This window comes from Metarhizium robertsii, assembly GCF_000187425.2.
Source record: "Metarhizium robertsii ARSEF 23 chromosome Unknown MAA_Scf_6, whole genome shotgun sequence".
Classification (NCBI taxonomy): Eukaryota; Fungi; Ascomycota; class Sordariomycetes; order Hypocreales; family Clavicipitaceae; genus Metarhizium; species Metarhizium robertsii.
The window spans coordinates 2,082,358-2,104,238 of record NW_011942204.1 but is presented as its reverse complement, the minus strand read 5'-3'; the positions used below and the strand labels follow the sequence as shown (position 1 = coordinate 2,104,238).

The window sequence follows — 21,881 nt, the reverse complement described above, 5'->3', positions numbered from 1 at the left end:
GCTAATGCTTGATATATTTTGCATCTTTACGCACTATCTAAGGTCGTTGATATAAAAAATGATGCCGCTGAATGATAATAAACAGAAGAAGAAGGCGCTCTCATGCTGAGCAATCTAGCACACGTCGTGTTGGTCGGCACTAGAGCACGGCATCATCTCCTCCTGACAATATCCAGCACACTCCTCTTTCCAATCAAACATGCGCGGCATAACGGAGTAGGATCCAGCTCTCGATACACCTTGATTGAACTGATTGCAACTTCCACCACCTTCTCAACCTCGAACCAACGGATCTCCTCGCCAAACTCCACATCCTCAAAAACCCACACCAGTCGCTTGCAGATGTAAATCAAATACTGCATAACATGGAAATTGTTCCTGAAATCCCATGGAACCACCCTTCTCATATAGTACAGGGCTGCCCACAACTTGTCGCGGCGGACTTTTCCAAACAAAATGGATGCGGCTGGTCCTGCGATCTTGGGTGCGTCGGCAATCCACTCCTCGCCGTAGGTAAAGATGTCTTGGCCAACCCGACGAAACTTCCAAAAACACCAGCGGTTGTATGCCTCGTCAAACATATGAATCGCCCAGTTCGTTCTGTACAGGTTGCTCTCTTTGTCGTGGTCACGGTCCGACAGCGGGCAAACAGCCCCGAAATAAATGTAACCACCGTATGCGTACATGGCGTTCTAGCTGCGGGGAGGCCCAATGATGGCTAGTATTGAATGGTAAAGATTTCCAAACAACTGGCGTGAGTGTGTCCTGCGATGCTGGGAGAATATGGATTCCTGAGTCGTGGTAAGATGGGAGGGACCGCGGAAGAGATCGACGAGCAACGTAACAAGAGCTCGGGGGAGTAAATGCCAAGTATGTATTGCAATAAAGGTAATAAAAAAAAGACTTTTTCGTGTGTGTTAAGGAAGGAAAAAGGAAGTTAAAGCGTACAAGCGTAGCAGTAAAGTCATAGTGCCTGACACGTGATTATAGGTCCTGACATCCCCCTGTTTAAAGGAAGGAGATGATGGCCTTGTTATCTAAACTTCTAAAAAACAAATAAACGTCTTAATTCCCTCCTTAATCAACATGATCCATTTTAAATCAATACGCAATCATAAAAAATAAATCCTTGCCCTAGCTCAATCGCATTTTACCAGCCCACGCTTGAAGTAACCCATGTTCTAGCGGCCTCAACTTCGTCATTTGGCCGTTTATCAGTGGTAGTCTTGACTTCCTTTTTTGCCTATCCCCTGGCAGAGTCGCAACAACTCACATCGGCGCAGCATGTACGAGGGCAGAACCGCCGCCAAGCACGGCATCACATTTGGTATGCGCGCGCCGTCAACCCGGCCGGCAACCCTATGACGCAGGACATGAAAACATGGGCATCGTGGAAGAAGTCGGCTCGGGGGTGACGCTGCTCACCAGGGGCGACAGAGTCGTGGTCCCGTTCAACGTCGCCGACGGCCGCTGCCGCAACTGCGAAGAGGGCAAGACTGCTTTCTGCACCGGCGGCGCATACGGTTCGTCCTCGTAGACATCTTTCCGACAGGTGCGTCTTCCGAGGCGAACCTTGGCCGCTTGGTGCTCACATTCCAGCAGAGTGGCACGGCGTCGAACTGTCGAGCTTTGCTCCCGGGGAAAGCCTCGCCGTCTTTGGCGCTGGCCCCGTCGGCCTGATGGCTGGACACTCGGCTGTTTTGCCTGGAGCGGCGAGGGTATTTGTCGTTGACCGAGTCCCCGAGCGATTGCGGGCCGCGGAAGCCATGGGCTGCATCTCCGTCGACTTCACTGAATGTGACGCCGTGGAGCAAATCATCAAGGTGAGTAACGGCATGGTAGATCGATCCATAGACGCTCAGGTCATAGACAGCAGGGGCTCCTCGGAGCAGCCAAATGTCGTTCTGGAGAACATGATTCGGGTGACGAGGCCGTGCGGTGGACTGGGAATTCCCGGACTCTATGTCCCGAGGTGAAATTCCCCGTTTCCCACCCGTTCAGCAAGTGCTTATTCGAGTCTGGTAGTGATCCCGGCGCCCCTGACACTGCGGCCGCAAAGGGCAGTATTAGCTTGAGTTTTGGAAAGCTTTTTGAAAAGGTGAGTTGCGCCTTGCTAGACCTCGTTGTCAGAGTCCCTCGTCTGAATCAGTGACAGGGCCTCAGACTTGCAACCGGGCAGTGTAATGTCAAGGCCTACAATAGGTATCTCCGGGACCTCATCATAGCAGGGAAAGCGAAGCCGAGCTTTGCCGTGTCACACGAAATCACCTTGGATGACGTGGAGATTGCCTGTGACAGGTTTGACAAGAGACTGGAAGGGTACACCAAAGTGCTAATCCACCCCAATGGAGGATTCTAGTGTTACTCCATTGCCGAGGCCGATCCAAATTGTCCCAGATACAGTCTTTATCATCGCAGAAGCCATCATCTTATAAGTATTGGTAATAGCAGGATTCCTTTTATTGGTCTATATCAAGCACCTACAAGCCTCCCTTGGCCTTGAACTCCTCATGAACTTTCTTCTGCTTTTCCCACATCTTCTTCAAAGACTTCAGTTGACTCTTGGGCACATCACTACCATCCTTCATCTTGGTTGGCATACCGCTCTCATCCCAAGCGCTGTACCGCTCATCCTTTTTGAACATTTCTTCAGGAGGAATCTTGGCCTTTTCTTTGGCCTCTTGCTCCGCCTTTTCTCGTGCAATCCTTGCCTCTTCTTTTTTCTGGGCCTTTTCGGCTTCACGCGCCGCCTTCTCTTCCCTCGCGCGGATGAGTTCTGCAGCAGGGATGAATTTGATGAGTGACGGCTGGTTATCCGGACGATCGTCGAGGGAGACGCCGAGATTGGTCAGGTCTACGTCACGGATGCGGTCGGCAATAGCGAGAATGGCCTTTTTGTTCTCTGCGGTTTGAGACGACACAATGCGGCGAAGTTCGTCACGTATCTGGGAGACGACCCGGATGTAAGGGAGAGATAGTTCTTCAATGTCGCGAGTGCCGCTGGAGACAATTGACTCAAACTCCTTGGAAGGGTCCTGGGATAAGAGATTGGAAAGCGTGTCGCTGGAGAGGGAGAGCTTGGACACCTCGGTCATCACAGTCTGGAGAACTTGAACATAAGGCTGGATAGCCTTCTTGGGGTCAATATCGGCGGCAATAGAAGATGCCCAACCAAGACCGTCGTAGGGAGGGATGGCGTTGGGGTCCAGCCCAAAGATGCCCACCATTTTGGTGATCCAGCGCGCAATGGCCTCAACGTGGGCGAGATCCACGTCCTTGTTATTCATGACGAAGGTATTGACATTGTTGACCAACTTGAGAAGAGCGAGCATGGCTCGAGGGGTATCAAAAGAGTTGGTCAGTGCGGCCTCGACCTCCTTCTTGGCCAGTTCCAGATCGGCAAGGAGACCAGTAGCTGGCGTGTCTTGATTAATGGAGAGGCTCCTAACGCCACCACCGACACCAGCCTCCCTGATCCAAGATTTGGTATTTGTGAAGAAATTCTACCAACACGTTAATACGAGGTTGCTGTGCAAGGGTAAATAAAACGTACACTAATGGTTGTCTCCCAGTTATCGGCTGTAGACCGCATGTCTGGAGAAATTTCGACACCGTCGTTCCACCTACCCATCAGGAAGACAATTCGCATGCTCCTGGCGGTGTAGGTGGTGGCGAGTGCGTCTGCAATGGTCTGGAAGTTCTTGAGGGACTTGGACATTTTTGATCCTGAAATTGACAAGTGACCCATGTGAAGGAAATAGTTGACCCAGGTGTGCTCACCCTTGCCGTGCTGGCAAAAGTATGCCTCGCTCTGCGCCAGCTCGTTGTCATGGTGAGGGAAAGCCAAGTCCACGCCGCCAGAGTGAACATCCATGCGAGATCCGAGTACATCAGAGGCCATGACGGAGCATTCAATGTGCCAGCCTGGTCTGCCATCACCCCATTTGCTGGGCCAGTAGGGCTCACCAGCTTTGGACTTCTTCCACAGAGCAAAGTCGCCGGCGCCACGCTTTCCGCCGAGATTCGTCGACAAGGAACCCTCACCCTCCTCCTGAAGGGCCTTGTTGTTTTTGCTATCCGGTCTCAGACGAGCATAGGTGTTGCCGGCTTTCTGGAAGGCTGCAATGTCGAAATAAACCGAGCCTTCGGCTTCGTATGCAAAGCCCTTGTCGACGATTTGTTCCACAAACTTGGCTATCTGAGGCACGTACTCGGTGACACGGGTAATGACGTCGGGTCGCAGAACATTTAGATTGTCCATATCTTCCAAAAAGACGGCCTCCATCCTCTTTGTAAGATCGGTAAATATAGATTGGTCGCTAGTATCCATTGTCTCCTTGTGCAAAGAGTCAAGGTAAGGTAGGAGGACTTCGTCTGCGCCGGGGAAGATGGCATTTTGCTTCAGAGCTTCAGCAGCGGCATCCATGTTGCTGACATGCATCTTGATCTTTGCCTCGTTATCCCCGGGCTTTCCCTCACCAGTGAGAGTGCCTCCAGAGAGCACTGTGCCGTAGGCTGTATCCCGCTGAGTGGCGTAGTTGGTCTCGTCCAGTTTGGATGCGTCGTTGGCAAGGAGAGGCAGATTTTTCGACGCGTAGGCTCGGAAGGCGGCAAGGCCGAGAGTCCTGAGTTCCTCTTCGGAGTATTTCTTCTTCTTCTCGAGGTCTAAAAGTCGCTGTCTCCTAGCCTTGATGATGATCTAGGAAGGTCAGCGTGGCAGCCATGATGCATGTGTAGCGGGGTTCGCACCTTATCGTCAACGTCTGTCATGTTCATTACATACTTGACATTAAAGCCAAAATAATGCATCATGATGCGTCGAATAATATCACTGGTCACGTAGTTTCGGGCATGACCAAGATGGCTCTTGTCGTACACGGTAGGACCGCACGCATACCAGGAGACTTTGCCAGGCTCCATAGGCACGAACGGCACGGGAGGGCCTGGCTTGAGTGAGTTGTGGACTTTTATCGAGTTCATGATGGCGGTGTTATATCTTCGAATAGATAAAAGGAAGAAGCTCTTGGGAGTAGTGACGACTGGAACGAATCTCGGACGGTGTGCGACGGGCAAACGATGCATTCAGACTGGCGGGTCCGGTGAGGATTAAGTAGCGAGAGACACTGGACACGGCAAGGTCATGGCCAATGCTGGTTGCTACTCGATGAGTCGTCGCCGGCCGCGGGTGGTGAGGGAGCGCACGTAATCGCAGTCGTGGTGGTGGCCAGCGTCGAGCTTGAGTCACGCAAAGGAAATGCCACTTTGGCAGATTTGCCATGCAGCTCCGACAAAGCTGTCGTGCCCCTCCTTTTTCATATGTCGTCGCATGAGGCTAGCTGCCAGGAAGTGCCTCCATGCTCTGGACTTCAATCAATTCATGTTTAATGCCACAGCCCGTTCACTAAAAAACAGACCAGCCAAATTGAAAAAATGTCACCTGGTTATTGTAAATTTAACCTTGAACTGCCACATGTATTGACTGATTACCTACTTAAGTAGTCTGCCCAACTGGCCGCCGCTCAACACTGAATCAAGCCTGAGCCTGGGCCTGGTCTCTCGCATCAAAGCCTGGCCTTGGCCTGGTGGGGCCACCCAACATTCAATGCTCCGCTTCATGCAAAGTCTATTGTGGAATTCTAGCAAAATATTTTGCCCATCCAACCTTGCAATTGACTGGCAGCTTTAATTTCTCCAACTTGCCAATACTGGCATTGACGAGCCTACAGCTAGCCCAACCTCGCCATGGATACATCTGCCGGTGCTCGGCCGTCGCCTTTTCTCGAGCCCACGTCTAGAACAGCCCCAAATACCCTCGCAATCATCAGCCTCTCGAAAGAACACTACCAGCCCATCACTCTGCAGGAATCCATTGGCGCTGTGGACGGATATGCAGAAGGCGTCACTCTCAACACAAGATTTGGCTCATTTCCGCACTCCACATTACTGGACATTCCTTGGGGCTCACAAGTCCGAGCCTCCGTAGTCGACACAGGATCCCGTGGTCGCAAGCGCCGGCGAGACCAAGTTGAAGACGAAGAAACACCCACCTCCAACCAGGATGACGGCAATGACACACCGACCTCGGCGCCTGCAAAAAAGGCCATTGCAGCATCCAGTGGTTTCATTTACGTCCTCAGGCCGACGCCAGAGTTGTGGACGAGCAGTTTACCCCATAGGACGCAAGTTGTTTACACTCCCGATTACAGCTATGTCCTGCAGAGAATCAGGGCTCGACCGGGTACCAGAATTATCGAAGCGGGAGCTGGTAGTGGAAGTTTTACACACGCCTCAGCGCGCGCGGTTTACAGTGGTTACCCAGGGTCGGATGCAGATGCCAGGGGCAAGGTATTCAGTTTTGAGTTCCACGAGCCTCGGTTTGAAAAGATGGATGCCGAAATCAAGCAGCATTCGCTCCAAGGGATTGTCCAAGTGACGCATAGAGATGTATACGATGAAGGTTTTTTGATCAATGGCAAGTCCCCTAAGGCCAGTGCCGTCTTTCTGGATTTGCCAGCTCCGTGGGAAGCCCTGCATCACCTGGCGCGGCGCAAGACGCTGAAGGGGGGCAAGCTGGATGAGAATCCTGGCGATTGGGACTCACCACTTGATCCAAACAAAAGCGCATATATTTGCACCTTCTCTCCGTGTATTGAGCAAGTGACGCGCACTGTCACAGAACTGCGAACACTGGGCTGGACTGACATTGACATGGTTGAAATTGCGCACCGCAGGTTCAACGTCATTCGAGATCGTGCTGGGGTTAATATTCCCAGTGAGAAAGGCTTCAGTGCTCAGCCTGCTGATGTTGCAGAGGCTGTTAAGAAGCTCAAGAGCGATCTAAAGCGGACCCAAGACTTCCACAAAGCCCAAACATCGCAGCCAGTTTCTGATACTTCAGAGTCCAAAATGGATGTCGATGAATCCACCCCCGAATCCAACACTGGAGACTCAAATAAAAACGAAGATCCGCTATGGCTTCAAGGCAGGCTTGTCCACCGCACAGAAAATGATCTCAAGACTCACACCTCGTATCTGGTATTTGCTATTCTACCCCGTGAGTGGGATGAAGCTGCAGAAGAGGCAGCCCTTGCAAAATGGCCCTGCGGAGGCGAATCCAAAACGATTGGCAACTTGGACAAGCAGGCCCGGAAACAAGAGAAGAGGGAAATGATGGCTGGAAAGAAGCAAAAAAGGACAAGAACAAATGATACCCAGACAGCTTGATACTATTTTCAATGCAGCCAAGGAAAATATGTATGCCTGGGCCAGTGGCAGGCCTATGCCGACTTGAACTTGGCAACTTTGCCTTTGATGCTTGCCTTTTGTCGAAGCTCCCTAAGCCACAGAACGAAATAGATGCCAAAAAGAGACACGGCGAATTCATGCGGCCACAAGGGCTGTTCACCATCGACCCTCTTCTTCCATAGAAGCCAAGCCTCTCCCCCCAATCCCAGCAGCAACTGAATCGTCCCAGTGACGGGCAACACGGATCGAAGAGCTCCAACTCCACCAAAATACGCGTACATGAGTACGTGGTGGAGCGCGTTTGGGGCAGCGACAGCTTTCCATCCCTCGCTGTAGTACAGCACACGCACGTAGGTCAAATACGGCGTGGTGAGGTGGTGCACTGCAAAGTGCAGCTCGATCTCGCCGCCACCAGCTCGAACACCAAGGACATCGACGTACTCGTAAAACTTGGACAAGTGATAAATCCTCCTTGCTGCATGTTCGTATTGCGGCACGAACATGAGGCCAAGCAGGACTGCCGAGGCCAGCGAGTAGAACCAGCTGTTGAGCATGACTGCCTTTCGAGCCACAGCAACGGGTCCATGGCTCGCCACATGGCGATGGACCAGCGTCCAAACCGACACAAAGGCCGCAGTCTGCAGAAACATGTAGAATAAATCCATATTGTCAATTTTCAAGCGAATGATATTTTTTGTTTCCAGTGGTGATGTTTCCGCCCGGTACAAACGCAGCCGTACTATGAGTCATGGCTGCGCCTTTCGGTTTGGGTAAGCAGCCATCACGAATGAGACATGATATAATTAGAAACAATTCTGTCACGTGTTGAAAAACTACTGATTGGCGAGACTATTTTACCAGTTATTATTCCTCCTGCAAGCGAACCACAACCTTGCCCTTGGTCTTGCCCTCACCAAAGTCACCCAGGGCCTTGACCAGGCTCTCAAACCCAGTTCCACTATAGACTTCAGGCTCCAAAGGAGTAAGCGCGCCGCCGACAACGTGTGCCTGGAGCGACGGTATCATCTTCTTCGTCCCCTCGTTAACCTGTTTACCCAGCTCATCATCTTGGCCTAGTTTGGCGATGAGAACGTAGTACGAGGTAACACCAGCCGGCATGTCGTGTTGGTTTCTATCCTGCGTCAGAGTTGCTCGCAAGGTCCAAGGAAAACAGGTGGCGCTTACGATTCAACCGTGGTATAGTACTTTGGGCTGGCGGTAGTTGCTTCCAGCATCTTGGCCGCGGCCTCGTGAGAGAGACCGCTGGCGTCAAAGACGATGGAGTATTTCCCTCCAGTGATGGACTTGACTTCGGCAGCTTGCTCCTCGGGGGTTGCGCGGTTGTTGATGGTGGCTTGGGCGCCGAAGCCCATGGCAACCTAGATAGTTGTAGTCGGCATTCACGGATTCGAGCTTGTTTTTTTAGACGGGTATGCTTACCGATTTGTTAGAGGCGGAGCATGATGCAGCGACCTTGTATCCGCACAAGCGGCCAATCTACACGAATTAGAGGCATTCAGAACACCAGCCCCGGAATCGGCGCACCTGAATAGCATAATGCCCAACAGTGCCGCTCCCACCCAGAACAATAATCCACTCATCCCTCTCTGGAGCCTTTGCCCCTGGTGCCGGCAGGGGGACCTTGGCTCCGACAATGATGCCAAACGCAGATGTCTAGATCTCGATCAGCTTCCCGAATCGCGTCTACAAGTCACATATAAGACTTACGATTGTTCCGACAGCAATGGTAGAAGCCTGGGCGGGCGTCAGCGCCCCCTCTACCTTGAAGACCAAGTCCTCATCGACCAAGAACGTCTCCTGAAACGGAGAATAGGCCTTCTGCCCAATCCGGCATACGCCATATACATAATCGCCCTTCTTGAGCTTCGTGCACTCTGGACCGGTCTCGATGACTTGAGCGCAAAAGTCGGAGCCGATGACGGCAGGCCAATCATGGATGAGTATGCCATACTTTTGCATTATGGTATCACTATTTGTTTACTCCAGGCATCAGAAATAGTGTCATGTGATAGAATATACGTGGCAGGCAGAGCTTCAAAGGAGCATCACTTACACCGGGTTGAGTGAAACATAGGCCGACTTCACAAGGGCCTGTTTGGCGCTCGGGCTGGAACGGGACAAGTCCTTGACCACAGTGAATGGTGCTCCGCCTTTTGAAATGGTAACTCCTGACTGAGACATGATGGACGTTGGGGGTGGGGAAATAATGCTATATTGAAGCTGGATAGCTGCGTTGAACAACAACGAGGGCAGATTGGATAGACCTTGACATGATAAGACTGGCATCATGGCAATTTATACCTGCCCAGTTGGACCAATTCCTCAGTGTCAGGCCATTACAATACGCAATCACGGAAAGTCGGCAGCGAAAGTTGCTCGGAATAGTGGCGTCTTTTTGCAAAAAGGATGGCCGCCATCAAGCAGCCAGCTCCAATGGCCTCTGTACCGCCAATGGCGAGGGCAGAGGATGAAAAGCATTCGTATGAAACCTCTACCTCCGTTTCATCACAAATCAACATCTCTTGACCTCGAGCTGTGTCATTGGCAAGAAAAGTGAAGTGTGTGGCCGTTTGCTCAGTCTGGACCAGCCACCAACGGGGGTGGCCAAAATGGCAGCTCCAAGACCCGTCATAGGCCACAACCCCTCATCTGGAAACTTTCAACGCTCCCGAAAAAAAGTCCTCTGTACTGAAAGCTAAAGGGTTCGTGAAATCGTCGTCATGCAGCCGCCTGAGTGGCAAAGCTACAACCCAACCCACGTTTGTTGTTGGAGGATCGACGAATGCCACGAGAGAGAGGGGGCTGGTGGCAGCTGGCGCCACAGCAGAAGCGGCGCCCCACGCACTGCGGACCGGATGAATAAATGACCCGCCAAGCCAATTCAGAACAAGCCCACCACGGGAAATCCTGAGATGGCTTCCAAGACCCCAGACGTGATATTCGAAGCAGGCACGCCAAAATGACGTCCACAATCGGCATCCCCATCAAGCTCCTCAACGAGGCACAGGTCTGTTTGGCGCGATTATTCTCATTACCCTCTGTTTGTCAACTAACGCGCATGTGTAGGGCCACATTGTGACTCTCGAAATCACCAGCGGTCAGACCTACCGTGGGAAACTGCTCGATGGTACGCCGCCCCTCGGTCCCTTGCCGCGCAATATTCGCACATGCCGTGTGTTGGTACTAACTTCTCGGCTAGCCGAGGACAACATGAACGTTCAGCTCAAAGACATTACGGTAACCGCTCGCGATGGTCGCGTCTCCCACCTCGAGCAAGTGTATATCCGGGGCTCTCACGTGCGCTTCTTCATCGTCCCGGACATGTTGCGCAATGCGCCCATGTTTAGGAGCAGGAACTTGAGAGGAAGGGGTGTTGGTCTGGCGAGAGGAAGGGCGACGGTTAGTCGGGCTAGAGCTGGTGGACGCCGATAGACACGCGCCGCGATGGCCGGTTTGCTTCGACAGCTTTGATGAGAGGAGGGCAGCGTGGACAAATGCTTGATAAAAAAGTGCTAGGGGATTGGCGTTTAGGATTGATTCAAAGAAAAATCTTTCATCTTCATGTGCGGAGCCCAGGGTCGAGGGTAAGAGACAGATGCTGTGGATGTGGTGACGATGCTTTCTATAAGGAATGCGCTACTATACATGTCTATGCCCGCCGTATAATACACTACTTCATTCGAGCCAGTGCGTCTTCCGCCTTGGCAATTAGCTCTTTTGTGTTCTGCAACTTTTTCATTTCTTCAACCCCGGTTGTACCATTGCTTCCGTTGCTCTCCAGGACCACGGCTACGCTCTCCTCTGCTCCGCGTACGGCCTTACGCCCTTCCTCGCGGACTTCACCTTCCCAGAAGTTCCTTGCGGCATCCCATCTCTTCTGCAGTCTTCCTAGGCTGTAAACGATTCCAAGGGCAGCCACGGCACCAGCTTCGTAAATGGTGGATGCAAACGATGACATGTACAAGAGGGCAGCCAGAGATGTGGTTATGCCAGACGTGCCCAGGGATTGGATGACGAGTTTTTGGGCCAGTGACTGCAGTGCTGGGACGGTCTCGTTTTGTAGGTAGCGACGAGTGAATGCAATGTGGCCAGGCCACTTTGGGAGGGAGTAGGATGATGTCGCGGCCAAGGGGGGCGCGTGTTCGCCAGAGCCGAGCTTTCGAGACTCTGTGGCATCCAGGGACGACTTGGGCTGAGGATACTCTGGCGAGGAGCCGCCTAGCTGAGCGATTCTGCCGGTCAGATAAACCAGTTCCTGTTCTGCCGTGGGCATGAATCGCTGGCCGAGCATTTCGTTGGTCAGCATGGCAACATCATCCACTCGCCAAAACAACTTCCACCACCCCAACTTGCGCCACCGCCGGCCTTTAAAGGCAAGATCTAGTTCATCCTGTAACTCGGCGTGGGCGTTCTGTGCCCAGTCTGTCAGGCGCTTGTTCAAAGCTGCCACAGCTGGATCATCACTGTGCAGCGTCAGCGCCTTGGATAGTTTTCGAGCCTCGACAAGCTGTATTTGCGAGGATGTGTTTTGCAACGTTGACGCAATTAGCCTTCGTACGGCCGGCTTGGTCTCATCAGCAGCACCAGGTTTGGCTCCATCCTTGAGCCATTTCAGCAGGGTAGGCACATTGCTTGAGAACCACAAGCGTTCATAGTCCATAGCATTTTGGGGCCCTTGGCGAAACAAGCCGAGGCCTTTCTCGGCCAGCGATACGTCCACGACGTCAAAGCTAGCCTGCAGCTGTTCCTTTGTCACTCCCTCCATTTGAACAACTGCCGATATGGATTCGTCTGTTTCGGAGACGGGAAGAGCAGAAACATTGACAGCGCCCATCAACCCATCAGCGACAAGCAGAGCCTGGTGAACTGGAGTCGAAATTGGCGACACTCTATCATTTGCAGACGGGATATCGACAGTTGGTACAAGAACTGCATCCTCCAGCGTTTGAATAGTCGTCTCGCCCGGCGCGCCATACGGCACATCGACCCCCATCAGAAGGAATTCGAGATTATACGCGTCCAACTCGGGGCACGAAATATGCATCTCGTCCAGACCAACCTCTTTCTCGATCTCGAGCGACACGGCATGATTCCGAGGTGGGCCAACCCGCACAATCAGCGGCTTACTCCCATCCCGGTTCTCCAGCTCCTTCTCCCAAGGCTGTACTTCCTGCAGCGGATCGGCGAGCAATGCGTGTAAAACTCTTGCAGCTGTGGCATCAGCCTCTGTGCCGTTGGCGAGACCTAAAATAGCGACGCGGATAATCTCATTGCCGGCATCTTGTCGCAGGCCCTGGAGTGCCAATTGCAGCCTGGATATGTTGATTAAATTGGGGGATTGCTTCTGAAGCTCGAGCAGCGTGTTTTGGAGCTCCGTTCGCGGGTTCGTCGATGTCGACAGGAGCCGTGGCCATCCAGCTTGGGACCTGTTTTGCAGCCGAGGGCTAGAGCGAGGGCGAGCTGCCAGTGAGGAACGGGCACAAATCGGGCACGGAGATGCAGTAACGTGCCGTCCTTGTCGGAGGAGACGGCGCGTGCTGCGCGGCAGCAAATCTGATTTGGACGCCATCGGCAGAAGGGCGTTATTTGGAGGTTGAGACTTGGGACCGGACGGGAGCTGGGCCTGTTAATGGAGCTGGTTTGTGGAGCTTCTCGGAACTCTGCGGGCGGCACTCGCTGGTCGTCAGCTGCGCCCGCAACTTGGAACCTTCATCTGCAATTGTGTCGCCCACCTCAATTTATGGCCACGCTTTTTTTTGGATAGCGTTGCTGCAGTCATTATCATTTCTATTATGAGGACCAATTTTCTTCGGCCTTCGTCGAACCATGCCCTTTTCCAACCAGCCATGGAAGCACCAGCCAATCCCAGACACTTGTATCAGACTCGAGTGGTCAAGTGAGCTTCATGATGCTGAAAGGGCACACACACAGGCTCTGCACAACGATCAAAGCAAGTGCTGCATCTGCTGACAGCTTTACCATGAACACAGAGTTATACTTTGAAAATTCGTACAAAGACTTCATTACTGTATAAATACCCCATTGCCTGCACCTGGATATTTTTGATTCACTCCATCACCCTCGCTTACACATGACGAACCTACGCGGTGCTTTTATTGCCGGTACGTTGCTCGTCTCTCCAAGTCACCTCGTCTCCTCTGCGACTTCATGCCCAAGGTGATGAAAATTACTCCGTTCCAGAAGCCACGGAGTGATCCCGTTGCACAAACACTGACCAGCAACGGATAGGATAAAAAGTCGGGGTTGACGAATGCGCCAACGCGATTCGTCGAAGGAGCTACCCAGACTGACAAAAGCGCAAGAAAGAAGAATATTGGCATGAGGATATATTGTCTAAATGATATAGACAAGTGGCGAGTAGGTGTGTCGACAGTATGGGAGGTTGCTCCCCGGGGTTTGGGGGGGAGAATGGGCGATTCTTCTCCAGAATGTGACACAGAGGCGTGCCCATGCCGCGATGGGAAATTTTCTTCGGTCGCCCTTCTCTCCGAGTTCTTATACGGAGTGTCTGCGGTGGACGCAATGCTGTCTTCCAACGGAACAGGATCGCTGTTGAACGACTGCAAAGCGCCCTTGCGCTTGACAATCTCGATGCCGACTAAAACATAGATGACCATGGAAATAAGAATCATAGACCTTGACAAGGGGGGACAACAGTTAGCCTGGAACAGAAGAGAATTTTCAAGCTGGACAAGACATGCCATATTGGGATGTAATAGAACAGGATGCGCAAGAGCACCCACTTTGGCGAAATCGAGCACCATATCTGTCAAAGGACGACGCATCAGTCATCATTGTATCAGCATCACTATAGGCAGAGCGACTAACAGCTACGCTTCCATAAACAGGACCTTTCTCCTCCGTCTCTATGAAGAGGAAGGCGAAAGCAGGGATGAACGTAACCGAGGTAATGACCGCCATGTATTTCCACTCGAGCCTCTTTAACGACTCGCCATCGTACCGACGAAACACAATCAGAAAGACGTCAATCGCCATGACGAGTGTCCAAAGCACATCGGCCAGTGGAAACCTATAAAGGGAACTCGTTAATGCCGGTCACATGGGGTTTAGAAGACAGTTTTTCGGGTGAGGCTGCCAACTTGGCACGCACATTTGGTTGATGAAGGCCTGGAGTTTACACAATGCTGAGGCGTTCCCGGCCGCGGGGCCGCTCACGGAAATCATGGTGCAGGCGACATCAAAGGCATTGTAAAAGGCGTTGATGAAGATGAGGCGATGCATGGGGTTTCGAAAATGCGGCGCGACACAAAACACCGTGATAATCGTCACGACACCCAGAGCCGAGAGCGCAGAGGCAGCCCGCCCGACAATTTGGAGTATTTTTGCCTGGTCGTCCGTGATGGCGACGTTTCCCCGGACGTGCAACATGGCTTCTTGTCGCTTGGTCACTGTTGGTTTCCTCCGTTGTCATCATGGTGGTTGGGACATGATGAGCTTGGACATGGCGGCCATGCTGTCATTTACAGATGGCGAGCGGACGCTTTGGAATTGCCGAAGCAGGTTACGTGTAGCTGATGGGCGGCATTTTGGTGCCATGTTCATGGCATAAGATGGTGGTGCATTGCGTGCTCTCAGCTACGTCTGTTGGGGGCTTGTGATTTGACAGGGCCATGATTGCGCCACGAGTCATTGCCATCACACTCAGGTGAGTCAAGTCCTATATATTGGACGTGTAACAATTCTCATGGGAAGAGAACAGGGCTCGAGGCGGCCGAGGCCAATTCTTTGAAGAGCCCTTTTGCTTGCAGCGGCCTGGCGAAAGATGTAAGCTATTCTTCGCAGGCAGGACGCATCTTGCATACCATATAAGATGAACGGATGTCTCACTTCAGCGGGGTAGTTATCCGTCGCTCCGTAGGAAATTTTGGACTACTTGAGCCGTTGTTTCATTCGTGAATCTCCACGACTTGTTATTACACCACAACCTCTTCCGAGTGTACTTGTCCCTTCTGGGCAAAATACATCTCAGCGTGGCCCAGCTCGACCGGGACAGAAACAATGGTTTGACAAAGCACCGTGTCACAAACGGTTTGCCTTGTTAAGCGGCCATGTACGGAGTATGTGTTTGGCGTTTGGCTCTTTGTGCTGCTGTGTGGGGTGTAGCCCCCCCGTGTCAAGGAGGCCTGATGTCGTCGCGCATTGCAGGCAACAAAGGATTCATACATGATGAAAGCCCAAAGAAGATGGCACTGGATCCAAGTAATGAAACATTTCAAAAGGCCGAGGTCCGACACTGGGTAAAATTTCCCACCTTCTGACATGCAAACTTTACATGCCCAGACCAGATCAGCCAGGCGACATCCAAAAGATGAGGCGTGCAAAATCCCCCTCCAAGTTGGAAGAACACAAAACTCACCAATACAGCCGTCTCCATCGCTTCGCGAACCGAGTGACGGGCGAGAATGAGAAGGTTGATGAAAGGGCGATCGTGGGCAAACAGTTGTACCTTGACGTACTCAGAATGAGCCAGGGCGAGCAGAATCAGAACGCCACTCCGGATAATTTGCTCCAAGACGCTGCAAAAGCCCGAGACGAGCTTCAATTACTCTCCCAAATGCACAACGACGCCCAGAGTCGGCTCGAAAACATTGACCCCGCCACCTTGGAACGACAACCCGATGACATGACCGACTTTTCTTGGATCGACATGACCCTAAGACAGCTGGAAGCCGAAATCCCACCCGCGTTACGGTCCTCCAAGGCAGCGCAGTATAAGGATGACTACATTGGGAGCAGTAAACAGGTGCTTTCCGATGCGCACCAGAGCCTGTTTAGCAGCGACGCCATGGCCGACATGGCGGTGCGCGACACTCTCTCACAGAGCGATGATGCTTCCGAGCAGGCAGAAGAGGAGCTATCCGAGGCGGACAAGCCCGGCACTAGCCGTGAAGAGGCTGTGAGGCCTCGAAACCAACCGGGGGATGTTTCTGACCAGCTACCTTGTGACCATGAAGCTCGTGAGCCAAGAGTTTCACGAAAAGATGAAAAGCGCGCCATCGTGCTTGGAAAGCAACGGGCGTAAGCTGCGGATGGAGATAGTCGACAGCGAGAAGAAACGTGATGCGTCGGAAGCGGACCTTTTCAGTTTAGACACCCAAAGACTGAGGTGATGGAGAAAGTACTCCGAGCCAGGGATGAGGTTTTTTAAAAGGTGGTTGAGTGCGAGGGGGGCACCGTTGCTGATGTGACTGTGGATGCGTCTGGCTTGCTGCCCGGGACTACGCCGTCACGTACATTGCACTTTGATAGAGTCGAATAAAGAACCGCGACGCGATTTATGCAGTGTACAGCCAACACCACGAGGATACATTTACAATGCGACATAATTCAAGCTGTCACAACTTACAAGTACATTTCGCAGACCCATGCAGCTCACACGGTCAAGGCCATGGTGAGAGACTTGAGAAAAGGGTGTACACGCGGGTACGCACGGGTAGAAATGGATGCCACGGTACATCCGTGTGTACATGTAAGTAGACTCTGTAATAGTAAAACCAAAGTATGTCGCTTTTCTTACTACCCATAGAGGCCGCGGTAATGCCTGCCCATGGGTACCCGTAAAAGCAATACATATGTACTGCATACCCAACCGAGGGAGTTGTCAGATGGGCGAAGGCTTTCCAACGAGGGAACATGTCCCAAACTGGGGATGATCCAACGGGCCAGCTCAAACAGGAAAATCAAAGCGCGGGAATCCCCCAGCTTCTTCATCTTCATCATGGCGAGGTACTCCGTAGAAAATGCAATACCTCATGGGGGCGCATGGGGGCGGACCGCCCCCATCACACCGGTTCCCATACCGACCATCCGCTTGCGTCGCTCAAAACGCCGAGCCGCAATCGGATACGTGCTGGCTGTTCGAGGACCAACCAGGTTGTAGCCGAACAATTTTAAATATGCGGATGCAGCTGGGCAGGGGTTCCTCCCGCCCTTCAAGATCTCAAGTTCACACTCCCTCTGCCTTTAAAACACCATATTCTCCGTCATGCACAGCCCGGGAAAACCCTCGTATTGGATAGAGGTAGAAGACTGGCACACGGCCGGCGAACCATTCCGGGTCGTGCATAACCTGCCGGCCGGCCACCTCCCGGCCTCGCCCACGGTCGCCCAGAGACGCGCCGACATCACAGCGACCCCGGGCCACCCCCTCGACGAGCTCCGCCGACTGCTGTGCCACGAGCCCCGCGGCCATGCCGGCATGTACGGCGGCTTCATCACGCCGCCGGACGACTCTGGCGCCCACTTTGGCGTCTTGTTCTGGCACAGGAACGGCTTCTCCACCGCCTGCGGCCACGGCACCATCGCCCTCGGCTACTGGGCAGTCTTTCACCGCATCGTCGTGGTGCCGCACGCCGACGGGCCAGTCGACGTGGTGGTCGACGTGCCCTCGGGCCGTGTGGTGGCGCGCATGGCCGTGGAAAAGGGGAAACCCGTACACGCAGACTTTATCAACGTGGCTAGCTTTCAGCTCACGGGGCCGGTGTATCTGACACTCCCCTCGTGCGGCGTCGACGTCCTTGTGGATTTGGCCTTTGCCGGCGCCGTCTACGCCAGTCTGGACGCGGCGCAGTTTGGACTAGAGATTGAGCCCGGGAACGCGCAGCGCTTTGTTCAGCTCGCGAGGGAGGTTGAGGCGCTGCTCGGCACTAGAGCGCGTTACGGTTCGTATGGCCTCTACGGGGTGATTTTCTTCAGCGAGGAGGAGAATGGTCCAGGCGCAACGCGTGCCATCTACCAGAGAAACGTGACCATATTTGCAGATGGAGAGGTTGACCGTTCCCCCTGCGGCTCTGGGACTTGCGCCAGACTCGCCCTCTTGCTTGCGCAGGGCAAGCTGGGCCCCGGGTCCTCGAGGCTCGTGCATCGGTCCATCATAGCGTCGACGTTTGAGGCGGACATTGTGTCTGCGGTAGCGAGTCCCGTCGACGGATTCCCGGCGTGTATTGCACGCGTTAGGGGGCGGGCCAACTTGGTTGGGCAGACCAGGTTTTTCATTGACCCAGACGATGAAGTCTTTCCTGGCTTTCTATTATGATAGTCTTGACCGAATACATCTTGCAAATACAAGTTACACGTTACGGTATTGCTCGTGTTTGATGGACATGCGAATGATGGAGTATTACACCAAGACTAGGCTATGTGTGGGAAATAGTACGTCCACCCGGGTTGCTGAAAGACACGCTCCGGTAGATATGCCACCGATACAAAACATTCGACAACCAGGTAAGCCCTTGCAAACAGATAAAACAAAAGAAACAACACAACTATCGCAACAATGATTCTAATCGACATTTTAATCAATGACCTGCGACAGTACCAATTGTCGGGGATGTCTTCCCGAGTGACAACAAGCCATCGACATAGCCGTACTAGGAATATAACAATGGCACCCGACGCAGCTATGGCAACAGCCGAAATGCGCCAGAGCGTCTTCTGCGCAACTGATGTAAATGGCGAGTTCCACGCAAGCAAATGAAGGGTGCCATACGTGAGTCCTGCACAAGCAAAGGCAATCAGGATCACGACGCCATCCCGATGCTCGGAAAATGGGTCGCCGCACACGAGGTCAAACATGTCTGAGAATCCACGGCCGGTTGGTCGATTTCGTGCTCTATCGTGAAGTCGACATTTTGGGGCCCATGGCCCCCCTTTGTTCTCTAGCTTGATCTCGTGTTGAACGATACTCTCAAGTCCTGGTCTGTTGGATCCCCAGGCAGAGTATGCTAATCTCCAGCGGCGCAAGTCGCGCGGATAATAGCAGAAACATTTCTTCTCCCCGAAATAGGAGCTAACGTAGCCTCGAATGCCGGTACCTGGAATGTATTGCCCATGCTCGAGCTGTTCGGCTCCGGGAGGCGGGCCTTCCCGGCTTGGTGAAAATTCACTCATTCGATTTCCTAATGGCTCCTCTCCTGTTCGTGGCATTAGAGGTGTTTCATCAAAATCGAGTCGCTTTCCATCGCAAATTTCGTCAAATGTCGACAGGCAGCAAAGGAATGCGCATATGCCGTGCGCACTCTCGTCGTCGATGAGGATCGGTTCCTCGATATCCAATGGCTTCCTCCACCACAAACCGTAAATGATCAGGGCGCAAAGTGCATGGGCGAATGTATTTAGCTCCAATAGACTAATTGGCACATCGTGAGTGAGACGGACAAGGCATTGGATTACGAACCAAGTTGCTTGGAGGCACACAATGGCCTTGGCAAGGGCATTGGCTTTGCTCTTGTCTGCGATGGCGGCTTCTGAGATGTCCGGGATAAGGGACGGAAAATGCCTGGCGACTAGGAGCACCGCTTTTTGGTTGAGCGTAACGCGGTTGCGCGACCCGGGGAGAAACTTTTGGTCCTCGGGGAGGCCGGTTGTGTCGAAAGCAAACCCTCCAGAGAGGACGAAGAAGCTATGCGTCACTGTCCAGTGGTGTTTTCTTGGCAGACAGGGCCCTTTGGCGGCCGATTCGGAACTGTGACTGGCGCAGGATAGGAGGCTCCCATCTTGGCCGTGTTGTTCTGACGATGAAGCGTCGAGGCTTGGAATGGAACCCAGCTCTATGTCCTGTTCAGAGTCTCTGAAGTGGGCAGTAGGATCCCTATCTAGGCTTGCGGAAGACCGTGGCTCTCCACGATGAGCTTGACTGCTTCTCGAGTCTACAGACACACGTGCAGTGGTTTGCGAGGCTGACGCTCGCGGCGGTACGGGGCCTCGAAGCTGCTCGTCCCAGACTTCTTGCATTTCTTTGGTGAAGCTGTAGGCATTTCGTCTTTGCACCCAAGCAGTAAAGGCTATCTTGACAGGGTACCTCTCAGCGCACATTCTTTCAGCAAACAGTCGTGTCTGGTATCATGGAAGCCATACCATTTCAGGCGCCAGCAGGCCCAGAAGCAGCCAGCCCACCTTCCTCCATTGCTGCCGCGTCACCCAGGCCTTTGGGTTCCAGTTGGAGCGTGTTTTCTCGGGTTGATGCTCCGGAATGTTCAAATGTAACGAGGTCCAGATGCACAGGGCTAGCGTGATGATACATGTCGAGAGGATGGTGAAGGAGCCACGATGTTCGGGGGGCGGATGCCAGACAGCTGGACGGTCTTGGGGCGCCTCGCCGAACAACATCTATGGAACAGGCAGGCGCGACTGGCGAGCTCGTTCCTTTTTGTAGCAGCACTGAGCACTTGAGGGGTCAACTGGTCTCTACTCAAGACAGATGCGTGCCCCGAATAGAGACAGAACAGATCAATGTATTTAGGTAGATGGCAAGAGGAGAGTAAGTACATCGGCTCGATGGGTCGATCTGCCTTGTCTGTTGGGCTGAGCTCACATGGTGTTGATGGGTGTGCAGATGGGTGGCTGAGGGCACTGCATGTATGCCTTGCCCTCGTGACCACGGTCACATTAGAATATTGGCTTCGCAAACAGGGCGATACTTGGTGCAGCTCAGCCGCCGTTGACCACAACACTGGAAACCGACCTATTGTTCAGGGGAAGTGCCTCAGTGCGCAGAGTCCAGCCTCATTCTGCCTGGACTATTGATTGACTGTGTAACACGAGGTGCATAAACACGCGCGAAAGACTGTAAGCCGTGCATGTCCCAAACCCAATTAAAGACTCCAGATGTCCCTTCTGCATTGGCTTTGAATCTGGTAAATGCTGTGGTTAAACATTTCGACTCTAATTACTCCGTACTCTGCAGATGCTGTCACGGAGGCGTCGCGCGTCCTACTATGGCCGCGGGCGACAATGGAGCTCCGGACAAGTAAAGAGAAATGTTTCAAGCTTACCGAGTATAATATGGACATCTGTCGATACAGGGCCAATCGCATTGTTGGCATGCGAGAAGCTTTTTGCTAGAAACTACGAAGTATAAAGGGTTTCTTTGTATGTAAACGATTAGTTGCATTCCTTTTTGATAGCGCGCATATGTGGCTACTATACATTGTCTCGCCATCAACCTGCCTTCAATGCGCGAATCTTCCTGGTAACGGGAGTCGAAATGCATGGCAAGATCCAGCAAGAGGCATCGCGAAGAGGCCAATGTGTCCCTCGGCGGATCGGGATATAACGTTCCGTCGATCTAGGCATGGAGCCAGCTAGTAATGGCGGGCCAAATCATGTCGTAAGGATTGACAAGATGGACGACTTTGTTTTTACGTATCGGCTGTATGAGATCATATATATGGTCAGCGTGGACACGGCTGTTTACATGGGGGCGGTACTCTGTCAGCATCCGGGCGGCATCAAGTGGAGGGACCAGGCACACAGTGAATCTCAGGTCTAGTACAGGTAAAACTTTCAAATTAAAGTAAAATAACTGATAGTTTTGATAACTCCACGACAAGGCGAGTTCGGCCACGCAAGCCGCCTGTTTCACGGGGCTGTGGGCTCTACATGGCGGAGTTGTCAGTCATGATGGAACGTGAAGCTTACGCTGTCCACAAGTAGCCATTTCATTGACACAATCCAGCTGAAAAAGCCATATTGCGGCAGCTGGCCGGAAACTGGGCCATCATTTGGAGCTACCATGCAACCACCACAGACGGCGGGGGTTACAGTCAAATGGATCGTATCATTCTGCTGTGTGT

At 52.8% G+C, this 21,881-nt stretch overlaps 11 protein-coding genes across 11 annotated transcripts; 5 read left to right on the top strand and 6 right to left on the bottom strand.

Annotated features, from left to right (window-relative positions):
* Positions 1 to 152: 152 nt before the first annotated feature.
* MAA_06210 (uncharacterized protein) lies at positions 153 to 686 on the bottom strand (the record flags this gene model as incomplete). Its single annotated transcript, XM_007824208.1, has 1 exon — positions 153 to 686. The coding sequence occupies one exon, from the start codon at positions 684 to 686 to the stop codon at positions 153 to 155; it is 534 nt and encodes a 177-aa protein (XP_007822399.1).
* Positions 687 to 1,381: 695 nt separating this feature from the next.
* On the top strand, positions 1,382 to 2,359 carry MAA_06211 (glutathione-independent formaldehyde dehydrogenase; the record flags this gene model as incomplete). The annotated part of the gene is made up of 4 exons (XM_007824209.2): positions 1,382 to 1,523; positions 1,600 to 1,972; positions 2,026 to 2,098; positions 2,156 to 2,359. The coding sequence occupies 4 exons, from the start codon at positions 1,382 to 1,384 to the stop codon at positions 2,357 to 2,359; spliced, it is 792 nt and encodes a 263-aa protein (XP_007822400.2).
* Positions 2,360 to 2,480: 121 nt separating this feature from the next.
* MAA_06212 (tRNA synthetase class I catalytic domain-containing protein) lies at positions 2,481 to 4,980 on the bottom strand (the record flags this gene model as incomplete). The annotated part of the gene is made up of 3 exons (XM_007824210.1): positions 2,481 to 3,503; positions 3,554 to 4,699; positions 4,750 to 4,980. 3 exons carry the CDS (start codon positions 4,978 to 4,980, stop codon positions 2,481 to 2,483), a joined length of 2,400 nt encoding a protein of 799 aa, XP_007822401.1.
* A 762-nt stretch (positions 4,981 to 5,742) lies between these two features.
* On the top strand, positions 5,743 to 7,224 carry MAA_06213 (tRNA methyltransferase complex GCD14 subunit; the record flags this gene model as incomplete). Its single annotated transcript, XM_007824211.1, has 1 exon — positions 5,743 to 7,224. One exon carries the CDS (start codon positions 5,743 to 5,745, stop codon positions 7,222 to 7,224), a length of 1,482 nt encoding a protein of 493 aa, XP_007822402.1.
* A 53-nt stretch (positions 7,225 to 7,277) lies between these two features.
* Positions 7,278 to 9,447, bottom strand: MAA_06214 (NADPH2:quinone reductase; the record flags this gene model as incomplete). The annotated part of the gene is made up of 7 exons (XM_007824212.1): positions 7,278 to 7,883; positions 8,131 to 8,377; positions 8,431 to 8,624; positions 8,686 to 8,742; positions 8,791 to 8,919; positions 8,974 to 9,235; positions 9,320 to 9,447. 7 exons carry the CDS (start codon positions 9,445 to 9,447, stop codon positions 7,278 to 7,280), a joined length of 1,623 nt encoding a protein of 540 aa, XP_007822403.1.
* A 778-nt stretch (positions 9,448 to 10,225) lies between these two features.
* On the top strand, positions 10,226 to 10,698 carry MAA_06215 (LSM domain-containing protein; the record flags this gene model as incomplete). The annotated part of the gene is made up of 2 exons (XM_007824213.1): positions 10,226 to 10,273; positions 10,333 to 10,698. 2 exons carry the CDS (start codon positions 10,226 to 10,228, stop codon positions 10,696 to 10,698), a joined length of 414 nt encoding a protein of 137 aa, XP_007822404.1.
* Positions 10,699 to 10,936: 238 nt separating this feature from the next.
* MAA_06216 (uncharacterized protein) lies at positions 10,937 to 12,835 on the bottom strand (the record flags this gene model as incomplete). Its single annotated transcript, XM_007824214.1, has 1 exon — positions 10,937 to 12,835. The coding sequence occupies one exon, from the start codon at positions 12,833 to 12,835 to the stop codon at positions 10,937 to 10,939; it is 1,899 nt and encodes a 632-aa protein (XP_007822405.1).
* A 544-nt stretch (positions 12,836 to 13,379) lies between these two features.
* MAA_11355 (uncharacterized protein) lies at positions 13,380 to 14,676 on the bottom strand (the record flags this gene model as incomplete). Its single annotated transcript, XM_011413343.1, has 3 exons — positions 13,380 to 13,885; positions 14,031 to 14,317; positions 14,399 to 14,676. 3 exons carry the CDS (start codon positions 14,674 to 14,676, stop codon positions 13,380 to 13,382), a joined length of 1,071 nt encoding a protein of 356 aa, XP_011411645.1.
* Positions 14,677 to 15,616: 940 nt separating this feature from the next.
* Positions 15,617 to 16,330, top strand: MAA_06217 (uncharacterized protein; the record flags this gene model as incomplete). Its single annotated transcript, XM_007824215.2, has 1 exon — positions 15,617 to 16,330. The coding sequence occupies one exon, from the start codon at positions 15,617 to 15,619 to the stop codon at positions 16,328 to 16,330; it is 714 nt and encodes a 237-aa protein (XP_007822406.2).
* Positions 16,331 to 17,293: 963 nt separating this feature from the next.
* On the top strand, positions 17,294 to 18,343 carry MAA_06218 (proline racemase; the record flags this gene model as incomplete). The annotated part of the gene is made up of 1 exon (XM_007824216.1): positions 17,294 to 18,343. One exon carries the CDS (start codon positions 17,294 to 17,296, stop codon positions 18,341 to 18,343), a length of 1,050 nt encoding a protein of 349 aa, XP_007822407.1.
* A 95-nt stretch (positions 18,344 to 18,438) lies between these two features.
* On the bottom strand, positions 18,439 to 20,415 carry MAA_06219 (uncharacterized protein; the record flags this gene model as incomplete). The annotated part of the gene is made up of 2 exons (XM_007824217.1): positions 18,439 to 20,142; positions 20,203 to 20,415. 2 exons carry the CDS (start codon positions 20,413 to 20,415, stop codon positions 18,439 to 18,441), a joined length of 1,917 nt encoding a protein of 638 aa, XP_007822408.1.
* Between the last annotated feature and the right edge of the window lie 1,466 nt (positions 20,416 to 21,881).